This window comes from Amblyomma maculatum, chromosome 1, assembly GCF_055883805.1.
Source record: "Amblyomma maculatum isolate TAMU_Amacu chromosome 1, ASM5588380v1, whole genome shotgun sequence".
NCBI classification, from domain to species: domain Eukaryota; kingdom Metazoa; phylum Arthropoda; class Arachnida; order Ixodida; family Ixodidae; genus Amblyomma; species Amblyomma maculatum.
In genome coordinates, this window is record NC_139344.1 from 244596447 (window position 1) to 244615297 (window position 18851).

Consider the following 18851-nt stretch of genomic DNA (forward strand, 5'->3'; position numbering starts at 1 on the left):
GACAGCGTGTTGGATGCGAGGATCGGAGGCAATGGAACTGGCGGCTTCTCAGAATGACTAAAAGAAGAAGTCGGAATGGTAGGAAAACATTTTTGGTGTTGGCTGAGGCTTTGATGAAGCGTTTAGTTCATGAATTCGTTTTGGATAATGTGTTCGCAGGTACTGTTAGTCCAAATGCATTAAATTATCCATGAGTATGATGAGCGCAATGACCACGGTGAAGGCGATGGCCATGTGTGTGATGGAGGCTTCTGTGCTCTCCATGCGATTGATAGTGGTTCCATAGTGGCTCTGCCCGCAATGCCTATGCACGAATGACCAAAATGTTTTCCGTCAGCGCGTTTTCATTCACAGCCATTTATGTTCGGTGATTTTCATTTCAATAATTCGCGATTTGTGATGCCGCCAGACGGATAAGGCCATCGGGAGCACTTCCGAACAGCGGCATTTTTGCGCACATTTTGAAAACTTTGGTGAATTGCCTACACCATACTCTCCAACATATACCCGCATTGCGATGACTGCTCAAAATAAGCAATATGCCCTCTGCTGCATGCGACGTTCACCAGCCATTTCAAGTAGGATTGAGTGCTACTGTAGCTGAAGATGCTGTATGGGCTTCTGAGAAGTTGACTGTCTTGCAGACGAGGACTTCGTAGTCGGTATAGCGATGCTCGACGCCGCCGTAGGTGACTATCGCGCAGCGCTGAGAAGGCTGCAGCCTGCCGGCAGTCTTCATTCCCTTGTAGAGAGCGCGTGCAACGTAGAGCGGCTCTCTATCGGAGGTCATGCCCCCTTGGATGGCTCTTTTCAGCACTGCGCCATCAGTCGCAGCCTGCCACTCCAGGCGTGCACCATCGGAAACGAGCGCCTGCGAATCAGAGTTTCAACACCGAGTGTGATTACACTGGATCTGATTGGTAACACAGTATGCCATCAATCAAACGACGTGAGAGGCGGGCAAAAAGGGTCTGAAGAACAAACCCTTACAAAAATAGATATTGAATTTCTGTTACGCACGTTATGTGTTTTTGATGAGTCATCAACCTCTCAAAGGAGATTCAAGATTAGATGTGTTTTAACGTCAGATCCGCAACAGACTTTCCTTTGAGGTCACACAAGAAGTTTTGTGCTTGGAAAACGCAACAGTATTTTTGGGTAGGAGCTAGTGTGGAAATACATTGACTTTCTCAAATGAGGAAAAGTATACATCACTAAGTGAATATATATTCTTTCCTTGTTAACTGCACGCTTTCAGAGCCCTAAGTTTGCATTTCTGTTTAGCATATGTAGGATGTTGCCTAAGAAACAACTTTTATGTGTTTTAACATGAGATCCGCAACAGACTTTCATTTGAGATTACGCAAGAAGTTTTGTGCTTGGAAAACACAGTATTTTTGTATAGGAGCTAATGTGGAAATACATTGACCTTCTCAAATGAGAGAAAGTATACATCACTAAGCGAATGTATATACTTTGCTATGTTTTCATTTCTGTTTAGCATTCACTGTAAAAACAAAAACAACTTTTTCGACATTTGTTTCATTCAAAACACGTTTACACCCTGAGTCTTGGGTGTTTGTGCCATTGCAAATCACTTCTTGCGAAGCGAAGGGGTGCTATGTTTGGACAATATGCTTTAGGGTGTTACGGGCAAGGATATTGTTGTGTACGCGAACCGACGCACTGCCAACCCGCCTCCAAGCAAGCGGACGCACGGCCGCTCCATTTCCAATGCCTCCTTGCACCTGCGAGGAGGCCGCTTCGGAAAGACCAGCAGGGGTACCCTGCCTGCGCCAACGACGACGCGCGGACGTAACCCGAGCCGTGCGTTGCCTCGGAACTGGACCGTCGTGGGAGCATGTACGCGACCAGGGCACGAGAAGCATTGCCTTCTTTATAATGCATGATATTTTGCGTGTTTCTTAAGCTTTCGAGCTCCTTCTTGCTCTGCGTATAGATTAGCCGAGCCCTCAGTCATCGCATCGCTTCCCGAAATGTTTAGATACAAATAAGATTTAGTTACCAGTAAAATAGTGTCGGCGCTGCTGCGCTTGCCGGTATTGAAGCTTGGTCGCACTTTTTTTTTCCTTAAATGTTCGTGCTACAGCTCAGTGCTCAGCGAAAATTACGCCCAAGGTAGTAACCACCGAAGAGCCAGCGCTGATGAATTTACCAGCGATGCCAAACTCGACATGTTAAAATGACTCCAGTGGACAAAATAGTGCGCAGAGGTATCCAGAACATTAGATGCAAGTTCTAATGGTCAAGAAGTTGTAATTGTTAGAGCAGCCGCAATTGCCTGTACACTTCGAAACATGCTTCGAAACATTAAAGTCCCAATCTTATGGATGCAGTCAAGACATAAGAAGCAAATACGTTACCAATGTTATCAGTTCTCCCGAGTGGCCGAGTGGTTACCGTAGAAAGCTACAGATTAAGAGGTACCGAGTTCGAATCGCGCCAGAGGTGCAGTTTTCTTTTCGCTTAGTATTTTTTTATTTTTTAGATTTTTTTAATGTAGTTGAGGACCTTCGCTACGTTTTAGCTTTTACTTTTTATCCAAAAGTGAAAGCCATCAGGCGCTCATTGGTCAACACTCATGAACAACACACAAGAAATGCACACATTAGGTACCAACCAGAAACACGGTGGCCAACTTTCTTGTGAAACTCATCAAAAATGCATCAAGAAAATGTATAGAAATGTTAATGTGCATGAGGAGAAATGTAATTAACATTTAATCAGAAACTCATTAAGCTTTTTTGTAAGGGAAGACACCTCATTTTTTACATTTGGAGACGTTCTGAAGTGGATAGGCGATACTGCAAAAATAGCGAGCTTCAGTTGATTTGTCGCGCTGTGCAAGGAGCCATTTTATGTATCCTTACTGCTACCCTCTGCTGAACCTGTTTTGAAAGCTTAACCGTTACATTTTCACTCGAGTAGCGGCTCACAATTCGAAAATCAGTTTCGCACTAACCCCCAAGTTGCCAGCAAGTGGGGAAGACACTAACAGCACATCGAAGCAACCAATGGCGCAGATGCAGCAATAACACATGTACCATCATTAAACACCCGCGCTAAGTGTCTTGGCAGTTCCCATCCGCCGACAAAACAAGACACCATTGTATTCAGGACATGCAGTCGCCATGTACCAAACACGGACCAATCCCAACACCGGCATAAAAAACAAGCTACAGATCTTTTGCATTTCTAAAAAAACACACACACAAAAAAAAAAACAGCAATCGCCATACTCGCAATTTTGCAGCCACCTTTATGTCACTCCCCGTCCATAAGCAGGCATATTTCCTTCTGTTCGGATAAAATGCTTGGACTGAGTGTTTGACTGACTGACTCCCTTCGAAAAGTTGCACCGGATCTACTGCGCGCAGCGCTACACATTTACATCAGCTTTTAACCCTACTTTGTGCGTCAGCTTCTTGGAAACACTTATGCGCCACTTTGCCGTTCACTCATTGGAACGACATTTTTGTGTCCGCCCTGCAGGACTGACCTGATCAATAATACCGGCCCGAGCTCAACTAGACCGAATGGCGACCCAATGTCTCTAACGGCGTACGATTGCCGTGTTGGTAGCAGGAGAGGTCAGCTCTGTTATTCACGAGAGCGCAAACGAACACCAAGACGACGAAAAGGAAGTAGTAGACGAATCAGACAACCTCTATATACAGAAAAGATGCGGAGAGCTCCTGAACCGAGTACTGAAGGCGGGAGTATGAATGTGTTATCGTTAGTGATGTTTGTCTTCCTTGGTTTATTTTTTTTTTTTGATGCTTTGACATTACATTTTGTGTATTTAGTTGTTTAAACTAATATTTATGTCAATATTTTCGATTCTTATATTAAACTTTCGGCTGCACCACGCATTCCCTATATCTCCCTGTGTTCGCAGCTCCAGCCAACGGGCATTCGTGACATGTGGATAGCGCGCGTAGCCAACTGGAAATCTTAAAGGGCAACTCCAATGGTTTTTTCATCATTTAGTGTTTTTAGATGAATTACATTCCTTGGCATGTCCTGACTCCAACACAAAAAACCGTTTTTCGAAATTCCAAGTAGAAGTATTTTTAAAAAAGAAAAACAGCAAATCGAAACCGAAACTGCTTTCACGGCCAGAAACGACGTCCCAGTTGTAGAAATGGTGACGTCACACTCAGTATTAGAAAAACACTCGTACGTGCGTTGGATGGTGAAAATAAAGCATGGAAATCATGACGCACTGCATAAAATGTCTGAGGCAGTTCAATATAAGCCTCACAATTTCATAATCACGCGGGAAGTGGACAGTAACTCCGGTATACTGTGTGTGACGTCAGAAACTCAGTGTTGCCCGCAGAAATACTCTCAACTTAGGCCATGAAAGCGGCATATTTTAAAGCCATGTTGCGCGTGAACGGATTATCGTATGGCGCCCAAATTTTGTGGAATGCGTCAGGACGGAGAGGAGAACCTATGGTAAAATTTTTACTAAAATATTCGAATGTCAAAAAACCTCCGGAGTTGCCATTTAAGGGGCCACGTGGTTTCTACTCCCACGCTACCTACCTAACTTTTTCTTACTTCAGCTCATTTATTTTACTTTATTTAAATAAAACTTCGTCAGAAAGTTTGTGCCGATCCAATTATTTTTACTTGTTTTTGAAGTGGCTCCAGCCGCAACCATAATTCCTTCATAATGAAAATAATAAAATTCACATAAGAAGAGGTATTTGGAAAGGAGATAGGATACAAATAGTTCTGTTAACCACTTCCTTAAAGGAAGTATTCAGAGACGGGAATTGCGACACTTAGTTAACGGTTAAGGGTTCATGGAGAACACTTCTGCAATCTCCTATTCACCGTTTACCAATAATGATTATTGCTCTAGAGAAGGAAATCAGAATGGTAAGCCTAAAAATTAATATACATGAAATTGATGTAACGGTGGACATAAAATTAATATGCAGGAGATTAAAGTAATGTTCAATAGACTGGGAACAAAACAAGAATTTACGACAGGTAGAAACATATTAAAGTGGTATGCGAATATACTTTGGACCGGTAGCAACCGCAGATTCCGACTACAAAAGGGAGATGACTAGCAGAATAAGATTGGGATGGAGCGCATTCGGCAAATATTCGCAGAATATGACTAGCAACTTAGCGGTATTGCTCAAGACGAGTGTACAACAGTTCCATCTTACCGGTAACTCCCCTATATGGGGAAGAAAAGTGGAGGGATTCAACGTAAGTTGAAGAGAGCGCAGAAGACTATGGAGCAGATATTTGTGTTGTGTAAAGTTTACAGACGGATATTGACAGTTCATGACAGTTTACACTACACTGCAAATCATTGCAAGGACCAAGAAAGGTATCTCGTTCATGTGGAAATGTAACAGGCAGTATGGACCACGGTAGTGAAATGACCAGGAGACTGCTTTTACATGCGAGAATGTGAAAACATTAGGCTACTTTGTCAAGTGCAAAGACATGCTGCGCTGCATACACACCGAGTTATGAGTCATGAGTGCGTGTAATGTTTGTACAAACTCTACACCTTACCTTCATTTCGTTAATAAATAAAGAGTCGCTAGTCATGCTACACTGCATAATGACTATGAGTCAGAAGACATGATCTGGATAGTGAGTCATGATTATACGTGGCGTTTTTACCAAGCCTACACCTAACATTACGTTACTTCGTAAGGTAATAAGTCATGCGACATTGCGAAACGAATTTGAGTCATGAGTCATGCGTATAACTGAGTAATGACTGTGCGTAATGACTGTATAGACTCTCTACAACTTATAGTACGTTACGTTTCGAAGTACTCTTGTCTCGCTACGCAGCGTAATAAAAATGAGTAAGGATCTATCTGGGGTCATTCGTGAGTTACGCTTCAACATTCATGGCTACAGATATCATCTTACATATGTCGTGGCACCGTTCATGGGCGTGATCACGTCATTCGAATCTCGGGCCATGGACGTCGCCGAATTGTTGCTTACGGGACGAAAATGATTTCTCTTTACTAAGAATGAAGTCAAGTGCATTGGCAGGTATCCGCAGGCCATGACTGACAGCTTATCGTCAACAGCTGTATCTTTCCGGTACTCACAAACTAAGAGGGTATAGCAAAAAACGGTTGAAGTTGGCGTGAGGACCGCGCAGTAACGTAAAGAAAGGAAAATCATATGCACAGTCTTTGTCAAAAGTCCAGAGCCCAGTTGGGCTGCTTCTGAGCCACTTCGCGCGGTTTGTAAAACATTTTCTGTGTTCCGAATCGTTCGGTGGTAAGATTTTTTGTCCTATCCTCTCCGATGGGAAAGACCTCCACTAAGGCTAAATCAGCGCCACTGCACGACTCAGGAGCATACTCCGTGGGATCTGCACTTCTGACAAGGACTGTATATGTAACGTACTAAGAGTCAGGAAGAGAGCTGGATTGACTAAAAAATAAACTTGAGTCAATGACAGCCCAGTTGAAATTGAGAATAAGCAATAAACACGACCAGACTAGGCCACTCGAAGGCAACATAAGCAATGGTCGCTTAGTGTAATGAACTGGGTTCCGAGAGAAGGCAGACTAGACAGGAGGCCGCAGAAGATCACAAGCGGACGGATAAGTAAGTTTGCTGGGTTGAGGTGGGTGCTGCAGTTGGCACGGGACAGGATTAACTGGTGAAAAACCCTTCATTGGGCGCAGTTGTGAAAATTACGATCATGATGATGTTGATAGCAATTATTTTTTGATTTTGAAAACTGCGCACGCGAATTTGGGATGACATGGACTTGGTTTAGGCTGTGGAGAGCAAAACACATTCCTCAGTGGCACACCAAGGTCGCTGGCCATCAGCCTGTACAAGTTCTAGACTTCAGGTGCTCTCATGAAGTTGCATAGTAGTTCAGAGGAGGCGCAGAAACGTGGGAGCTCTTTGCACTAAGCCACCTACTTGGCAAGGCAGAAATTTCGTTTTTGCTTAAATTATATCGTAATTACCAATAAATATTCGAAATTAGAGTTTTCTAAAACATAACCATCACCTACATAATCATCACATATCAGTACAATACGTATTTCTTCTCTCAGGAGCCGTGAACTTGCGACAATATTACTTTAACGGCTCTTGCCTCTTAGCCGGAAGTAAAACGTTAGTGCTGATAGCTTTCCTTCAGTGGTGTCTTAGTTTGCAGGAAGCAAAGAGGGGGAAAAATGCAGGTTACCTTTAAGCTCTGCTTTGAAGTGCATATGGCGTGGTAGGGTTGAAGGCTCTCGTCTGTGGTCCCTATCGCGGTGTCTCTTTCGCGTACATGTAGTTTCTACTAGATTATTTACCAATATCTTAATTTCTGCCTCTGGTATCTCACACAGTCTTATGAGGATACAATGTTAATCTACCACTTTATCTATTTACCGGTCGTAGACGATCACCTGACACTCCGTTTTAACCAAGGCACATATACCTGCTTGGATGGCGCAGCAGTAGAGTGCCTTACTTGGCATCAAAGAGGTTTCGAAGGTTTATTCTTATTCCACCTTTGAGGGACGCCTCAAATGATGAGGAACACCTCCAGAGCTGGCGTCCTTCTTGGCCTGAGTCTCTTCGGTACAATAAGCTTCTCATACCACCGTCTATAGGAGCCAACACGCAGCAAAATCGAAGCACTCTACTTACATTCACGTGATTTGGATCGCTGCTTCATGGGAGGTATGTAAGCGGCATGCTGCGGAACAGAGATGCAAGACTCTATTATTGCATACCTGACCAATTTGCCGCTCTCACGGCGAGTGTTTTCCTGCCGTCTCCGCGATGCGCGATTCTTCCCACGCTTGTGATCGCAACTTCGGTATAATTAGGTGCTCATATATAGCGGAGTCTGTAGCAGCGTGATAACACTGCATGTGCAATAGCGAGAAAAATGGAGAAGAAATCAGTGTCATTGCACTAACCTGGTAGTCCCAGTATTTGTGTTCCACTTTATCTTGGCCCACGTAGCAGTAAGCGAGGATGGTGAGCACCTTGCCAAGTATAACGTTGCTCTCGTGCACCGCGCGCCCAACATAGGTGATCGCGCCTACCGTGTCGTCGCCTCCGGTCACAGCGTCTACCGGGATTTTGCCTCTTTTGCAGGTCGCCCAGACGCATGGAGACTTGTAGCTGATCGCTGCGAGGAAAATTCAAAACTCTATCACATGCGTATGTGAAAACTTTGCGCAGTGCAACCCTTTAGAAAGTGAACTCCATTTGGTTCTTCGGATGCTCAACAAGACGCACTCGTTACGGTGACAGGAAACGCAAGATGATCGTGCATAGAAATTTCTAAGCTAATAACCTTATGAGTCTAAATCAACTCGGGCTGCTTTGCTTGTGGGACATGCACCACCGTTCACGCAGGCTCCCAGCCAAATGCGACTTGGCACTTATAGTAGATACATAGTTGTCGAACATAAACTACTTATTCAACACCGGCCCTGCCCATACGTCAAATTACGGCTGCCCGAAATTTCACTTCACTTGATGGTGCAGATATTTTTTTAATGCAATTGTTTTCGTTGCTTATAGTGAACACCTTATAGTGAACACCTTATAGTGAACACCTAAGCCAGCGGTGCAAAAAGCTAACCAGAACAGTTGTACCGCTGGCCTTTAAGCCATACCCACATCACGTCAAATGTTGTTCGCTGTGTTATAGGCGCTGACACACCGTGGACCGCGGACACTTAGAGTCATCTTGGAGTCGAATATAATCATATTAGTTTTCATCAGAAGCCTTAATTTGATGTATTATAAGAAACTACTAACCCTTGGTGAAGCTTGTATGCTCGCGGCGCCCGTCTTTGTCGCAGAAGCAGAGATAGTTGATGCATCCAGTACTAATGCAGTACCAGAGCAGAGGTCGAGGGATGTGACGGCAGAAAGGAAATAAATCACTCCCGGCACCGGTCTGGTTTTGTGGCACGCTCTGCCCACAGGAATCGTTTCCGGCATAGTTGTGGTCCACTAATACTGGCTCCTCGCACGAGTTATTATTGGGAAAGTTCTGGTTTGGCGATGCCCGTTGAAACGGAAGCTCCTCGGCGGTGTTCTGGTCCCGCAATTCTCTGTGCCTACGTGAGCCGTCCCCGGTACATTTCTGATTAGGTAAGACTTTCTGTCCATCCGAATTGTTCACCCCCGCACAGTCCTGGTTCAATGATGGTCCTTGGTTATAGGAAGCGTCGTCAGCACAAATCTGGTTCGGCGGTGCTGTCTGCTCACACGAGGCGTCCATGACTAATTAGAAGCAGCACCAGAGTCACCAGAGCTGACTTGTACCGCAGGAAGCGAAAGTCCACGACGGTTCAGCTGCCCACAGCCTATTTTTCACAAATACTTGCGGTAAGGTGACATCCGCAAGCTGCCGGCTCCGCTTCTTCTTCTTCTTCTTCTTCTTCTTCTTCTTCTTCTTCTTCTTCTTCTTCTTCTTCTTCTTCTTCTTCTTCTTCTTCTTCTTCTTCTTCTTCTTCTTCTTCTTCTTCTTCTTCTTCTTCTTCTTCTTCTTCTTCTTCTTCTTCTTCTTCTTCTTCTTCTTCTTTTCTTCTTCTTCTGCTTTGATAAATGGCACATACCCACGAAGGGGGATTGGGATCAGTGTGGACTGCCAAGTGTGCTACAGATACTGAATATGTACATTAAATTCTTTATCAAGCAACAATACCCTAAGTTTTAAGATAACACAATTGAATGACAGGAAAAAAATACAGAGCAAAAAATTTGGAAGTTTGTAAATTTGGAATATAATTAGCAAGGGAATCTGTCCGTAGCTGCTCGCTGAACGAAGGTGCGTGCACGAGTCCACGACAACAGAAACACGATTTCTGTGCTACGCGTATTGCATGCGTATTGCCATTCCCTGAAAACTGCAGCAACGGAAGTGCCGGGTGACGTAACTAAAAAATAAAACACAACAAAAAGGAAGTCAATGAAGCTATATGTTTTCTGAGTATACATTGAAGGGCACGAACTAAAATGCATACGCAATAAAATAGTTTCAAAATTGCTTTCAGAAATCCTCTGATCATGCCAATTGTGTCCGTCGCGTTATTATCAATACGTTGAATCAAAACGAATAAGAGCGCATATAAAGAACGCACTACCCGTCGCTTCTGTGGCGCAGTAGATTCACGCCACGTACGTGATTGAAAGACATGTGCTCGATTACTGTAGGTGCAGTTTTCTTATTTTTTTGTAAATGCACAACATTCAAATGATATACGACCATATTTCCTCGAGTATGTTCCCCTTTAGGTTGCATAATAGCATGTTTTTGTTCTGAACAGCAGCAAAACCAGCCGCGAACGCAGCCATAATATGACGGTAAGACAACGGTTGCACTATACAATTACCTTCACTGTAATCAACTCCTGTCTTCAGTGAGTGTATGTTCCCTTTCGGTTGCGTTCAGACAGAGCTCTCAGCAACAATCACCTTTTAACAAGCTTTAAACTCTTTTAACGAATTTACGCGGCGTCGATTTTTGAAATTAACTTATTCAATGTCGCAAAGATGGCGCGATGGACGCCACCGATATCTTATGCACTTTACAGAAAGTAATTTTAATGTATACTATTATATTAATATTTCATATCAGTTGCCATACAGCGCTTCATGCTCAAACAAAACGTAGGGCTGTGTTTTATTTTTCAGTGACGCACCCGGCACTTCCGTTGCTGCAGTTTTCGGGGAATGGCAATACGCGTCACAGACCAACCAGCGCACGTTTCCACGCAATCCCACTTCTGACACCACGCACACCTCTGCCCTTCAACTACTTCGTCTTCGTTCCTGCGTGTTCCTCCGTGACAATATCGAACATAGCATTCTCATTCAGTTTAGGTTAATAGAGAAGCTTGAATACCATGCCTAAGCGGTTGCTGATGATGGCGATGACAATGAAACTCTTGAATTTCTTATCTCTTATCTGCTAGCAGTTCTTATTCGCAGACCACGTATCCCGTAAAGTATGTACTTCTACTCTTCGGAAATCCCGTCGCGTGCATCAAGAAATTTTTCAGCTTAACGAATGTTACAAATGCAGGTAGTTGGTTGTGTATATTTAAATTATTAGCGCGCTGACACAGTGCTTAAGTGCTGCTCGCCTTACTTTCAAGGATATAATACCATCATGTTCGAGTAAAGATATTCACTTGTTTCTGGGGATTTACCACATACTCCACACGTCTGATCTCCTTGATTAAATTTCCTTTTTTTTTTTTTTTTTTGCGAAAGCAACACTACACCAGCCAGCTGGGCTCGTCGCGTAGACTCATATGCCGTAGCCGCAAATGACAGGAGCTGCCAACTTGGGTCTCTCGTTTCACATGCATGGGAAGGTTATGTCTGAATCAGCCTGCCAGGACTCAGGTATCCACGTTACCCCTATAGGCCGCTCAGGCACGTTCATACGGCTTGGTTAAAGAGGGGCTTTATATGCGGGCTGGTAGCCTACGCTGTCGCGCGTCATACTCTTAAAGGCGGAGCTTAAGTGTCCCCCATATTTATGCAATAAACGCCTTTACCACCACCGCCTAAAACGCCGGTGAAATTAGATGCGTTCAACGGAACGCTGTTTGGGTTCGATGCAACGTTCGATCGCCCGCAGCCAAAGCTTTCGCTCCACATTCGTAGGCCGTAGCCACAAATGGCGGGCACAACGAAACCCCCAGGAGACGATGTGTAGAAGAAATGGATGAAGAGCGCGCTGCATGTCTCGAGAAAGGAAGGAAGAGGGCTTTGGCCGAGGACGTCGAAGGTTGTCGGCGCGCAGAATTTGCACAAAGAGTGGGCGAGCACGAGTCGGCCACGCGAGAGGTTCACCGCCGCTTCACTAACAACCCCCTTGTAGTGTTTGTTGTGTGTGCGACCGGCTGTGGCATAAAAAGAATCTAACACCGGTGAGAGAACTTATGGACCCGACTCACAATTGATCTCGAGCGTAGCCATGCAGCCGTTGCTTTCGCAATTCAACTACGGTTAACCAGAATTAAACCACAGCCAACCTTTGTAGCTGCGTGTTCTAAGGCACCCTGATCTAGTTTCAGATAGTAGGGCACTGCCTCTTGAGTGGTAGGATATAACTTGCGAATTGAAGAATATAGTCGGTAGCCACCCATGGTGATGAAGCACCGAGAAGGTAAAGAAGACTACATGCATTCAGCATTTTCTTTCTGAGGAGCAAGTTGAAAAGCTTTCGTGCTACAAAGCTATTCGAAACAGCTGAGATTGAGGTCAGAATGAATGAGATTGTGAGAAGATCCACCGCTCAGTGCGTATTATAAAGTTCAGATCGCCCGCTCTGGGGAGAAACTTCGCCCGTGGTAGCCTTAAGTAAATATTTTGCCCTTTGTTCTCTAAATGGTGAGCTGTAATTTGCTCCTTTTTCCGCCATACTGTCCAAATTACATCCAATCACATTAAATATTGGTATGAGCTGGACGAAATTTAGCTATTCTTCAGCTTTCATATTTGCAAAATGTTGACTTTGTATTGCAGCATTTATTTCACTTATGTTACAGTAGGTGAGAAAGGGTTTTTTGCTGGCTCTCGCGCGTAGCTCGTAGCTGTCTACGATACTGATCACAATTACTTGAATTTTTGGGGGACTGCTTATATGCACATTTTTCAGTGAATATCCGCAGTGGTTGTGTAGCTTTTTGAAATAATTTATATGTGGTAGCTCCAATTCATTTTGCCATTCATGTTGGCCCCCTTCATTCACCGGTTTATTTCAAGGACGCTTTGTCACCCTATGTATTGTGTGTAGTACGTGTATAGTTCGGTATTTTTCGGAATGACACCGCGGCTCGTGAGCTTTGGTGCCCACTTGTCGAACAAAGGATAGAATGTGCCGCTGTCAGGCATCAAACTGTCGATATAAACTGAAGTCACTCATAAACGGAGGCTGGCAGTAATCACAAGAGCTAAATTACAAACGTACGCGGGCAGTTTCACACTCAAGCAAAGTTCTTACTTTGCTTATCTAAGTCCATGCCAAATGCGTTAGGTTGCTCAGTGTGCTATTTACTTGCCTCAGTCCGCTGTGCAAATCACTACTTGAAGCAAGAGCGATTCACCCCGAATGAAACACTGTGTCAAACTGCGGATGTAAGGTTTGCATCTCTGTTCGTGCTGCCTCTTGTTGCCTCTTTCTTAAATATTCCATGGAATGTCTGTTAAGTGCATGAGCAGAAGTTGTGGCGTTTGTTTAGACTCGATACATTCTGAACGTAGGGAGTGGTCCCTTTTCATGTATGCTGCAGGATTTCGTGTAACATAAATCAGGGTGACCATGACCAAGCTCGACCTTTGTTTTATTGGCTCTTGGCACAACGAACGTCGAAGACGCAGAAGAATGTTGTGCGTGATGAAGTCGTCGTTAACGGACTGTCTAAGACCAATAAAACTAGCTAAATTGCCTCGCAGCTAGCCAAGCTTCCCTATCAGTGGGTTTTGTGCCGGGGAAAGGACCTATCGGTAAAAGCAATGCCAGGTGTCAAAGAGAGGGGTGGTGAAACCCTCTTCGTGGGCCGCGCTATGCACAGCGAATACCGGGCGAAATTGTCCGCTCCCGAGGCTTCTGCTACGTGTCCTACGACCAGTACGAGTACTACTGTAGGAATTACCAAGTAATCAATGCGTCATTGACGTAGGTATCCTTTCACGAAAGTCTGTATTTGCATATTTATAGTCGTCAATACTTCCAAGATCTACGTTTTAAACTTTATGTGTGCTTTTTTTCGCATTTAGTAGCAGGGACTTCGTTCGGAGCATGCAGCACACGTGTCGCAATGTAACTATTTTCACTGGTCCACAAAGCGGTGAGCACATTATGAGGTTCCCAAACTAACGTCACTCCGCAGGAAGTGCTGACTTAACTACAGCCTTACATTTGAAGGCTGGTGTTGCGCCGGCTATCGATACGATGATTTAAAATGGATTTGTCACCATGCCACACTTATAAGAAATGATAAGGCCTTGTTTGGTCGTTTACGGAGTTTAATGTCCGAAAGCAACTCAGGTATGAGTGACGCCGTATATAGTGTAATGAAGGGTCTGAAAATTTTGTCAACCTCGGGTTCTTTAACGTCCACTGGCATCACACAGCACACAGGCTCCTAGTTTTTCACCTCCACTGAAAAGCGACCGCCGCGGCCGGGATTCGATCCCGCATCCTTGGGTCGAGTACCACTGCGCTGCTGCGGACAGACGAAATGCAAAATGCCTGTCTGCCATCTTCCCAGCCATCCCGAGGGGTGAAGCATTTGATGAACGTTATTAGTATGGAAAGAACTTGAACTTACAGCAGAAGACCTTTATCTCACAAGATTTGTGTACAGACACCAATGTAGCACATTCTTGTATGCTGAACACCGCCGAACTATCAGATTACCCGTGCAGCGTACTTATTTTAATTTTTTCGTGAATAGCCTTATTTGGTGTTTTGTGGTTATTTATAAGTGCGGATGTACAGATCGATGAGAACAATTTTGGCGGAAAGAATTAATTTTAAAACGTCATTCCGTCACTAAACTGCCTCAAAGTTGTTAATAATAATAATAATAATAATAATAATAATAATAATAATAATAATAATAATAATAATAATAATAATAATAATAATAATAATAATAATAATAATAATAATAATAATAATAATAATAATAATAATAACTGGCTCACAGGAAGGGAAAGGCGCAGCATCTGTCACGCTTGTGTCTGTGGACACCTGAACCGCGTCGTAAGGAAAGGGAGGAAAGGGAGGAAGATGAGAGTAAAGTGGAAAGAGAGAAAGAGAGAAAGAGGAGCCATAGTGGAGGGGTACTGAGTAATTGCGACCAACTGGGGATCTTTAGCGTGCGCTGACATCGCAGAGCACACGGACGCCTCTTCGTTTCGCCTCCATCGAAACGCAGCCGCCTAGGTGGGGTTCGAACCCGGGTATTCCAGACAGTAGTCGGGCGCCTTCTTACCACTGCACCACCCCTGCGGGGCAGTTCTTGAAGCAATTTTAGTTATAACTCTGGATTTATAACACGTCCGAAATACAGCTGTATGGATATAAACCGCATTGCAAACTCCCTCCTTTAACGAAGACTATTAAAAACGGCTTGAAAGAAATATCTTGAAGTCTCGTGTTTCTTATTAACAAGGTACTACCACAGTGCAGAGCTGTGTACCATAAATAGTAATTTCTATATTTCGCAAATTTTATAAATAAAGCCACGTAATTGAAACTACATAACTTGGGCCCATTCGATGAAAAGAATCCCATCGCGCCCAGTGTTGAAGCGATATCGAACATTTTCGTCTGTAGAAATTTCTTAAGTATTATTTTGCAACTTCTGAAGTAATGCTGCAAGATAGGATAGTTTCCTCACATCCATTTTTGAACGAATAGCCACAGTGCAAAATCAGTACAACGCAATAAACAAGGCAGGAAAAAGAAGGAATACACACAGTACTTCTGCCTTTTTTCTTGTCAATTGTTTTTTAACGCTGTACCTCCTTTCCTTAGACACTGAAGAGTAAGAGAATAGACACTAACGCTGGACGAATTACGCTTGATTAACTGTTAAGTGTTGTCCGCGAGCCTCGTTCGTACGCAGTGTAACCATTAAAGATGGCACATTTGCGTTTTGCGTTGAAATTCTTTCGCAGGCACTTGTCTGTGACAGTGCCGCCCTGGAGTGGCTGCCGGCTTCTGGTGATGACCTGCCGAGTGCAGCCGGACTTCCTCTGGCGAGCCACTCTACATTAGCCATACCCTTCACAACGGAAAAATGACCCTCGGTAAGGTCCATCCGTCCTTCAAGTTCATGTACACTCCATACAATATGAAGGAGCGCAAATACACAGAGTATGAGGTCTTGGTCTGCAAAACAGTCAACTTCTAAGGAACCAAGAACGAAGCAGTGCTGATACAGGAATGTAAGATGTTCTAAACCCTAAAAACGATGCCTAATTATCCAGTGTGTTGCGCGACCCGGCCGATTTCGGTAAAGCTAGGTAAGCGGCATGTGCTTGGCGATAGCCGCATGTCTAATAATAGAGCTGAACGTTGAGCTAGTTGGTCACACATCTCTTGTAAGAAGGCAGAAGAGCAGGTAACAACACAAAACATAAGTACACACAAACACAAGGACAACGCTGCACTGACAACTATATTGACAAGAACCTGCACATCTTCCTTCATTTCACTTCTGCAGCCAACCTCTTCCTTGTCTTTAACGTCCTGCCGGTTTGCGCAGAAATTCTAATTCCTTCTTCAACAATACCACTCTAGGCATACTGACACAGAGGGGGCCAAAGCGTTTGCGCACGTTACACTGGAGGCAGAATGAATCGGTGTATAAAAAAAAAAAATCTGAGCCACAACAGATGAGATACACAGGTGCGGACATAAGTAGACGAAGCATGCTTTTTATTTCAAATGGCAATCATGCCTTCTGTATTAGAGATATGAAAATGCTAGGTGTCCTGTATGAAAGCGCACTGGTGTCTATTACCGGTATGCACGTGCCACGACTGCCAGTTTCAAATACAGACCGTCTGAAATTTTTTAGAAGGAAATAACATGCTCTGTTTGCTTTTATCTGCACCGGTACATGCGTCTGCAAAGTCCAGCAAACCCCCAATTCATTCAAATAGTAACTTTCCCTCTACATGATACCAAGCCGAACTCACACCACTGAAAAGTGGTCACAGAAGAGCGCAATACTCCAAATGATAGCCTTCGTAGACACGAAATTTAATGACTCATTACCTTTGTCCGCACAGAGTGCAACTGGCCCAATTTGGGGAATCAAGCTATTGTAAACACGAAGCAACTTTGCACCCAGAAGTATGGAGGTATGGCTCACACACGTGGGGAGCCAGTTCACGCACAGCAAATATTCCAAGCTTCCTTCTTTTTCCAGACGTTTGTTGAGGACGGACACGTCGAGCCCCTTTGTACAATAGAGCTTTCACCAGGCCGTGGTGAGATGAGGGCATTGTCCTAAAGTTCCACAATTTTAACATGGTCCGTGATTTTGTTTCGTTATCCTCTCGTCTTTGCTGATAGACACTCGCGCCGTTCTGCGGAAGCAGTAGTGTGGGCGACATCCGCGGCTTAAATCTTCCCATAACTTTGAGATATTTTTTCCCTCTTTGGCATGTGAAGATATAACTACTGACAGACGCCGGCCCACCTTTTAACAGCAGAAAAGTGACATAACTGGCAGTGGAACTGTGTTTCGTTCTAAACAAAATGACATCTTATTCATCTCTGGCCGATCACACGTCAGAGGCATTTGGTGATTTAGGGGCATCAGGAAGGTTGGTGAAGTCCTTCCCTAATCTAATCTAGACAACATAGACCTTTATGAGAGAGAACTCTCCATAAAGGTTCGATAGCCGAGAGTTGAGAGTTTCTTTTTTTTTTTTTTTTTTTTTCTGGCTCGCACGATGAATGCATTTTCCACAACTTACTTTGCAGATCTGGCCTGTACAGGTGAAGATCGAGACTAAACCTTCTTTGAATCCCCCCCTTTCAGAACTTGCAAAGCCGCCGGCTACGGTACTCCTCTGCTTAAAACTAAAGAAAATCATTCAGAGAGCGAATACCAAGCGACTACGGACGTAAGTTTTACTTGCATGGTTACGTCATTCTGCGATACATGTCGCTGGGCTCGGAACCGGCACGGGGGTCTCTAGTTCAGTAGTGCATTCGTCATGGGCGGAGAAAATAGCATGATCGGGATTGAATAGGTTCCCGTCCCATAAAATGGGAGCACTCAGAACAGAGTGGGATACTGCTACACACTTACATCGGACTCACGCCGTGTAGGCACAGGCGAATACAGGAGCTCTAAATTTCCCCATAGCAGGGCCGCAAACCTTGCTCGTATTGCCCCGCCGCCAGGCAGTAGAGGCCGGTGTGCCACTGGGTTTCGTGCAGCGGAAACTTGGGAGGTGCGACCCATTTCGTAGGGCTCTTGGCGGTGGTGGGCTACTGAGGAGAGCGTCACGTTCTTTCGGCGCTGTGTCTTTCGGAGATCTCGAGATACCGGGTGAGTGAAAAGAGCAAAAATTATCTCAGTTTTCTCGCACCTATTTCCATCTTAAAAACCGCTACATATATAGGTATATATACTGTTACGGACGAGGAAAAAGCGGGTAGTGGCACGAGCAGAAGCGCTCGCGCTAGGCCCACCGCAATTCATTAAATCACCTCTGAGTCATCGACCATCTTCTCTCTCTTTTCTCTGTGTGCATCGGCTTGCCACCCCGTAACATTTGGTGGAGATGCGGGGTACGTCATCATCACTCGTCATCCTGGCCCAGAGCATCGGCGCCCTGCGTCTTCTTGTGCCGTTGGTAGAAGGTCTAGGAGTCATCACTTGGCTGGTCCCCAGCCTGCCGGACCCGATGCTACCTCTTCGTTCCACCGTCCCGTGCCTCGCCCCGACCACAAGACACGACGAAGGAGAGACTGACACGAGACGCCACCCACACAACCACAAGACACGAAGAGAGAGCTGAACACAATACGGACGCACTGACCCGATGTGCCGACAAAAGATCTCAATGACCAAAACCCCACGACCTACACTCGAAGACATCACACCTGCCCATGCCATGTAGTGCGTGCCTGGGCCTCCGTCATCGGGTCTTGGCGACCTGTGGCCCGAAAGAATCCTCGGCCAGGCTTCATCGGGAATCATCGTGTCGACAAGCCGTTGTCTTTTTCCCTTTTCCTCTTTTTCTTAGGCCATCTAGTCACGCCCATTGTCATGCCATGGATCGCATCAACATTGGAAAAC

At 44.7% G+C, this 18851-nt stretch overlaps 1 protein-coding gene across 1 annotated transcript; it reads right to left on the bottom strand.

Moving 5' to 3' along the window:
* Positions 1–574: 574 nt before the first annotated feature.
* Positions 575–18752, bottom strand: LOC146206115 (pfs47 receptor-like). Its single transcript, XM_084608552.1, has 3 exons — positions 18656–18752; positions 7959–8173; positions 575–871 (listed from the first exon to the last, which is right to left on the bottom strand). The coding sequence occupies exons 1-3, from the start codon at positions 18750–18752 to the stop codon at positions 575–577; spliced, it is 609 nt and encodes a 202-aa protein (XP_084464678.1).
* Between the last annotated feature and the right edge of the window lie 99 nt (positions 18753–18851).